The 7828-nt window shown below is 34.1% G+C and overlaps 1 protein-coding gene across 4 annotated transcripts in view; it reads right to left on the reverse strand.

Annotated features, from left to right (window-relative positions):
* Positions 1 to 629: 629 nt before the first annotated feature.
* LOC108738044 (synaptotagmin 1) overlaps positions 630 to 7828 on the reverse strand; it is a 47004-nt gene continuing 39805 nt past the window's right edge. For 3 of the 4 annotated variants that reach the window (XM_025976147.1, XM_025976145.1, XM_018471261.1), the window contains 4 exons: positions 6974 to 7091; positions 6621 to 6754; positions 6319 to 6552; positions 630 to 825 (listed from right to left, as the gene is read on the reverse strand). In XM_025976147.1, the coding sequence (XP_025831932.1) occupies positions 6361 to 6552; positions 6621 to 6754; positions 6974 to 7091 (444 nt within the window). In that variant the 3' untranslated portion in view covers positions 630 to 825; positions 6319 to 6360. The remainder of the gene's footprint in view (positions 826 to 6318; positions 6553 to 6620; positions 6755 to 6973; positions 7092 to 7828) is intronic. The other variant, XM_025976146.1, reaches the window with a different exon arrangement.

Raw genomic sequence — 7828 nt, forward strand, 5'->3', positions numbered from 1 at the left:
TTTATAAAAAGATAACAGATAAATAATTTAAACAATTCAAAATTGTCAATTGCACAGAGCATATTATTGATTCTTTACACGGTAGTTTTTGCTTCATAATATCATTAGTTCTTAATTTTACATAAACATTTGTGCACTATCAATATAATAATGATTTATTACAATTAATCTGGAAGAAATTAAATTATCATACACACAGTGCAAGAGCACTAAGGTGCTTACTTTATGTATTATTTATTATCTAAATTTTAACTGTAGATAATTCTAGAGAGCTATAACAGTACAACGCTATTGTCAATTACAATATGCAGCATTATTTGTTTGGTATTTCAGGCATTTTATGTAGGTACATTACTCAGAAAACTGAGAAAATTGTATACCTATTTCTTAATTAATTAAATAGTTTTATTTATATGAATATTTTCAAATTTAGGTTAGAATATTATCTGTGATACCCTCCAAGTAATTTATGACAAAAAGATTAAAATGCAAGCCGTCTGTTTTGCTTATTACCCTGCAATAAAAGTTTTAGTAACTTGGAATTCATGTTAATATTCTAATGCTCTACGAGGGGATCACAGTGGATAATACAAGGAACAGAATTTAAGAAAAGGAATTAAAGTTAAATGTTTTAGTAAACTTTGAATGGGTTTGTTTATTATAATACATTGGTAACTAACATAATACGGGCTGCTTTTTTTATTATACATTATGCAGGTTACTTGTTGATTAGGTATCTATTTAAGTGCAACTGCCGCTCTGGTTGGATCCTTTGGAATCCATTTTTTAAAGAAAAACTTAGGGATGCTTTCAATGGTAGAACACCTTTGACAGAAACAGAATTTATATCGTTTGCAAAATACCTTATTAAAGTATAGCCGCAAATTGAAGATAAATACATAAAATGCAAGTATGTAAACAGTGTCGGATTAAGCCTATTATAACATATATAGTGGATTTCATTTATTACGACCTTGGTTATAGCGACCATTTTGCTACAGCGACGTCCCTTAAATTTAAAGCAAATTTTAGTACAAAATTCATCATGTGACTATAGCGACGTCGGGTATAATGCCGAGTTCGGGTGTAGCGACTGTTTTTAATGAATCATTTGTAACAAATCCCTGTAGTAATCCCATGCAGATATAACGAGGGGAGTCGGTCGGTTTACAAGTTTACATCCACAAAGATGGTTAACAAGTGTTGTGACCTTTGCTGTTTGTTTATAGATGTTAGCCAGATAGGCAGGTCAGGGTGTACGTTAAAATGGTTCAGTTACAAAGTGATATTCTGAGCAGCAACTGTGTTTAGTAAACTTTTCAATAAGTATGACTTTTAGATGCACACTTACTGTTAAAAAAAGGTGGAAAACGTTTCAAATTGAACAATGGTGAAAACTATACACACGTGTCTGTATTTCTTTAACTTTGCCTATAACGACGAAATTACAGTGGTCTCTTCGTCGCCGCTATACCCGAAATCCACTGTAATTTCAAAGCCATTAACTTAAATCTAAAAATTTCTGATGTACAAGTGCTTTATTACTCTTGGTCTTTTTTATTTTTTTGACATGATATGAAAGAAGAACCATCTTTCTGTTGGTACCAAACGTAAACACCGAAGAAGATTCTTTATTATTGCTTATTTCCAATTTAAGATAACAGAATTGTTACATAGGTACGGTTATAAAGTCTGCAGTTATTATGGTAGTTGCTGGTCGCGACAGCAACTCATATAAGCTGTCGTTATATAAACAACCAGATAGTCCTTATCGCGTTATCGTGGGAGTGCCCTGTCTATCCCTACTTTAACTAGATAAATGACGATACTGCTGTGACAATATTTTTTTGAAGTGAAACGTCTATTACGGGGTATTACGATTTTTTCTGTCACGAAAAAGCGTTAAGGGCGCGTGGAGGGGGTAGACGGTATATCGCGTGGTGAGAGGCGACAGTGGCGGAGAGAGAGAACGGCTGTATTAAATGGATATAATGCGCAGACCTCTATGTAAAAACCAAATCATAATTTGCAGTAAATCTGTGAAAATGAAATGTGTGCTGGGGCAGGTTTTCAAATTGGACAAGTACATTAACAATCTGCCCGTAAAACTTGAAGAAAAAATTTCGTTGCGATTCGTTTTTTCCACTTGTTCGTTGCCATTCGTTTTTCCACTTGTCCGTTGAAGTTTCACTTCTACTTCTAATAACGTACTCGTGAAGTGCACATTATACAGTAGGCCAACTATTCTAGGCGCCTATTATGCTCCATCACTGTTACCGGCAGCGGAAGAGAGTATTCAAACTACCTATGACGTGCTTTATCATTCTATTGTATCGGATATCATCCTCATAGGCGATTTGAATCTTCCGCACATCATTTTGGTCTTCGTCAGAAAATACAATAATTAACCCTCAAGGCATGATGCTCCACTTATTGTTCACTACCTTTAACCCAGTGATAGTGTCCTATGACATGGACAATCATCTTCCAATTGACTTCCCCTCCCCCCATTGTCTGACAATAGATAATAGAGAGACTAGAGAAAATCGATGCTTTTCCAATTTGCTTCAACAGCTGCTTGAAAACAACAGGTGCATCAGAAGAAGATCATGCATACTGCATTTGTGAACAACTTTCTCAAAGCTAGCTACCTTCCATCTACGTTGTTCTATGATAACCGTCCAGTAGCGACACCTTCGGATAGGTACATTATCTCTGTTTGTATCCTATTTTAAATAAGCATTTGAGAGCAATCTCTCGCACTCAATCCGCAGTCCCTTGGCGTGTCGTAGATGTCCGTCAGCTAAGCAGAGGTCATTGGTGATCTTCTTTCACTCAATGTATCTGTTGGCCCAACTTTTGACCAAATTCGAAACATATATATATATATATATTACCTTGACCATCCTATAATGGACGTTTTTCAACAAGTCTCATTACACTGGTACGTTTCCTAATCCATTGAAAAACCTATTCACAAATCCGGTCGAATGCTAGAAATTATCGGCCCAATGCACTTACCAATGCAATCCTAAAGCAGCTCAAGAAGCCGGTAACCATAAAACATCAACCTATAATTGACCTTGTTCTTGCTAACGAGCAAGATGGCTTCCGGGTCAGTAAGTCAACATTTATAAATTTATCTCTACTAAATTACTACCTAATCCAAAATCATGAAAATAAACACCAAGTCGATGTGATTTACGCAGACTTTGCTAAAATCTTTCATCCAATTGAGCACACTGTCAAACTCAGAAAACGGGAAGAAATTGGTGTCTGTGGATTTTTTTTAAAGTGGATGGGGTTATATCTTATTGATTGCATGTACCCAGTGAATGTCGACGAACGCCTTATATCTTGTCCGCAAGGATTGCATCTTTTTAGCATCGTTATAAACGACCTACTTAGTTCCATTACTTTTGGTAAGGTATTAATGTATGCTGATAGCGTAAAGATTTTTCACTCAATTCGATCCATCGACTATTCTCTTGGCCTTCAGCGTGACCTTGACCGCCTGTTCAATTGGCGTCATAAGAATCACTTAGCAAGATCATGTACTACTCAAGTAAATACTTCACATTGCTCTTCCACTATGCCATCGACGACATTCCTGTACCGAGCGAGAGTGATATGGTAGATCTGGGTGTTTACTATTCCAGTAATGGATTTTCCAACTCTCATGGGGAAGACGTAGTCGGCAAGGGTTCGAGAAATCTTGGTCTCGTACTCAGGAACAGTACGCTTTTCAGGAACCTATCTACTCTGAAATTATGTCAGGCTTATTATAGAATATTCGTCATTTAAGTTCGAAAGTGGTCATCCAAATCAGTACTTGCAGCACGAATACTCTACTAATCTTTCCTTTTTGGATCTAGAAATGTTAGAAATTACCAAATCTCTTGTGCTAAACCCTCCGATCTCTTTCAATTTAATGTACCTCGACGCATTACAAGATGCCTCCTACTTTTTCAAATCAACATTTACAGATCCGATTCTGATATGAATAACACTATTCAGCTCTTGTTGAGAACTGTAAAAAACTTACTGTTGCCGAGGGATGTTTTTGCGCTATCCTAATATGCTTATAAAAAGCTGATATGTAGAACAATCATAAATATAATAATATAAGTATTTTTAGTAATCCTTTCCTTTTTTCTTTCTTTACTTTTATTAATTGTCTGTCCTCCTTAATCAAATTATAATATCATAATAAGTAATTAATTAATGGTATTGTCATTATTGTTTTGTAAAGGGTGCATACTCGTAGAATATATTAATAAATAAATAATTGCTCATAAAGTATGCATAAGCTCAATTTCTGTTACTAATTGGGTTATCTATGGGTTACTCTATAAAGTCATTAAGCATATTGTAAATTACTAACTTACAACTTATAACAGCATTCAGAATACCAATTATTTGATAGTTTGGGATGGACCTTCACTTTCATCAAGTTCTAAAAGAGCGTGCAAAGCTTCGTTATAATTTATACAAGGTTCTTCCATATTTTTAAAAGGCTTGACGACCGTACAGCGTACACGTCATTTACCGCAGTTCGGACACAACAGAATCGCGTAGAAGTTTCTTTTCTGACGTTCTCTTTATCTAAGTTTAGGACCGTCTGATTTAATCTATCGCTGCGGTAGGAAAAGACAACACTCACAAAAAAACATTGACGGCTTAAGTTTTAGATATTTATGTGTCTTATCAAAGTAGAAGATTTCAATATTTTCATCGTGCACGAAAAAACTTCGACCACAATCATCCACAACTGATATTCGGATATTTTTCGCTAGTATTTGAACACAGCTCTGGGAATGGAGCACCATTATATTAAAATGATTTAGTTAAAAAGGTCATTCTTGATAACACTTACACCAAATTTTTAATTCTCTAATATGCTTAGTTTACGTATAATACCTAATTTATCACTCAGTTTAAAGAACCCTGTATGAGCATAGAGTAGTAAATATCCGTAGTCAGAACTGCCAAAAACTAATGTAACTAGTCCTAACTTAATCTAAACACTTTGGAGTAATTTTTGTTTGCAGCCTCATAAAAACTATTTCAAACAAATTTTATGTTAGATTAAGTCAAGTTATGGGTAGGTTAGTTTATTTTGTACGATAATATCCTATTCAAATTTCTAATTTTTCACCTCCACCTCCTGCACCTCGAGGCCCACGGTGATGACTAAACACGACTTGTCTCGACTATGGTGTAAACTTGCACTTTGCATTCACGATTGGTATTTTGAAGATAGAAAATCTGCTTAAGCACTATAGAAAAGCTACGTATGCTTGGTTGTAAAAAGGCGTATTCAGAACTTTCATTGTCTTTATTTTCATTTTTTGAACAGCTGAGATTAACTGAAACATTGCACACAGAAAATTAGGGCAATGAATGCCCTGATTAAGTCTTTGAACATCGAAATACGATTACAAATTAATATTTAGATAAAATAGGTATCTAACATTTTGTGCTTGGCCTTCAAATAATATATATGTATGAAATATAGAAATTATATACAATTCCGAGGTTATTTAGATTTTGTTTTAAATATTTTTTAAAACACACATATCCTGGGAAATGTATACATTTCCTAGAAATTGTATGAAATTCCGATATTGTACTAGGAAACTAATGCTTTCTGTGAACTAAATGAATAAAACACGTTAGTAAACTAAGAATCAGAGTTACCTGTGTATATGCATTGGTGACGTTATTGCTTTTTAGGTTAGGTTTGGAGTTGCATATGCATTAGTGACGTTATTGTATGGTTATTAAGTAGATTTATGACAGACTGGAGTTTCTTTAATGCATCTGCCTATGATATGTTGGAATAATGTCTTCGAAAAGTATGTTTCGTTATGACCTCCGCGCCCAACATATATACATATGAAAATGATCACCATTATCACCTCTACAACATATTAAAAATTCAAGGCCATCGTGTTTGCTGAAGCAAAGATAACCTCGTCACATTATTCTAACATCTAATATATCAGCCCGCCTCCGGTGGGCAGGGGCATGACACAAACTCCAGTCTGTCATAAATCTTCCTAACCAAACAATATAGATACATCGCCAAACAGCCTGTCATATTATTGCCTATTTAGCATTACCTGTGATACATTTTTCATTGCTATTTTGGAAAGATATAGAATTCCTAGGAAATGTGTCTAATATAATTTATTACACACATTTTCAGGCGATTTTAAGAATTATATACATTTCCTAGGAATTGAATACAATGGCTGGTTCTATACACTTCCGGTAACATATATATTACAGAAGTTAAGCATTAATGCCACTTACCTAGCTGAACAAAATTATAGGACGATATGCCGCTGGAAATGCTTAGTCTTTCTTTTCGTCTTCGGGGTCCTTTAATGTATGCCACTGGGCTATGGGCCTACGTGGAGAGGCAAGCATGTCCGACCAGTGGCGTAGTTCAGTACCGCTTGCGTTGTAACCCAGTACAACTTTACCTATTGGTTCGGATGTGCCAATTCTGTCGTAGTCCACCACGGTTACAACAAGATTTACTTTCTGTAATATCAATTAATTTTATACAAACTATAAAATGAACAAATTATTAAAATTAATAGAATAGTTACCTGTATTTGTTCGAATGGTACTTCAAATGTAAACGATTCGTTGTAGTAAGGGTTTAAAGTACATTTTTTGATGCTTGTCTTCTTTTTCTTGAGTCTTTTACCGTTTTGCATCAATGCAATTTTTACGTATGGATCTGTAAAAGGTAAATTTTTAGAAGGTATTTTTTAGGATTGCGTATTCTTAACAAAAAAAATAATTCGATTAAAACAAAAGGAGAATAAAATTAGATTGAATGTTTTAAATATTTTTGGTGTTCTAATTCATTAACACAGATATCATTTATAAATAGTACATGTAGTGAAAGGTTTATTTTATTGTTTACCAAATATCTATTGCCTTTGCCATTGCTTACCAGAAAGTCCACCGACGTCCATTTTTTTGAGATTCTTAGCTTCCAAAATAACGACAGTCAGTTTTCCAGCTGTCGGAACATATCTTAACGAGAAACAAATGTCTCCCAGCTTGTTTTCCTGCAATAGTCAAGCAGTAGAGTAAACTGAACATATTGCACAATATTATTCCATTTAAATGACAATTTATTTCCTATGATCACAATAAGAAGTTAAACCTTTATTTAATTATCGTAGCAATCTAGATTATTTAAATAGATAGATAAGTAGTTGTTTTGGTGTCCAGTTTTGAATTTTTTATGAGGGCTTTTACAGAGCTTTTGGTCTCATGCGTAATCAAATCAGATTTTTTTCAAGCGTAATATACAGACATCCATTGAAAATTAAAAATTAATTAGTTGGTGTCTTTCTAATAAAAGCGATTGGTGTAATACAATAAGTAGAGAAAATTGATAAAACGTTTCAAAGTAAAAAGAAGGAAAAGGTAATGTGCATTTTTGTTTCGTTAAAAATATGAAAACATTATATTATTAAAGACAAACAGATTCAGACATCAGGTTAACTGTACGCAGTAGATAACATATTCATTTTAAGTTGATATGACGAAAAAACTAGGAGGATGTTTCATATGAAGTTAAAATCTTTCGTATCATATATGTAAAAATCATTACTATACTTCATTTACTTTCTCTAGCGATGTGCCCCTTCCAATGTCTTGGATGCGCGCTGGCAAAATCGTAGGTAGGGAGGAAAAAGCTCATTATACTCTCGACTCTTGTTCATTAAACATACTTTTTCATACAGTACCTGCCAAAAGTTTTGTTCAATCATGAGTAGTAGGAGATTCTTTATCATCA

This window comes from Agrilus planipennis, unplaced genomic scaffold (genome assembly GCF_000699045.2).
Source record: "Agrilus planipennis isolate EAB-ADULT unplaced genomic scaffold, Apla_2.0 scaffold189, whole genome shotgun sequence".
In the NCBI taxonomy this organism is placed as follows: Eukaryota; Metazoa; Arthropoda; class Insecta; order Coleoptera; family Buprestidae; genus Agrilus; species Agrilus planipennis.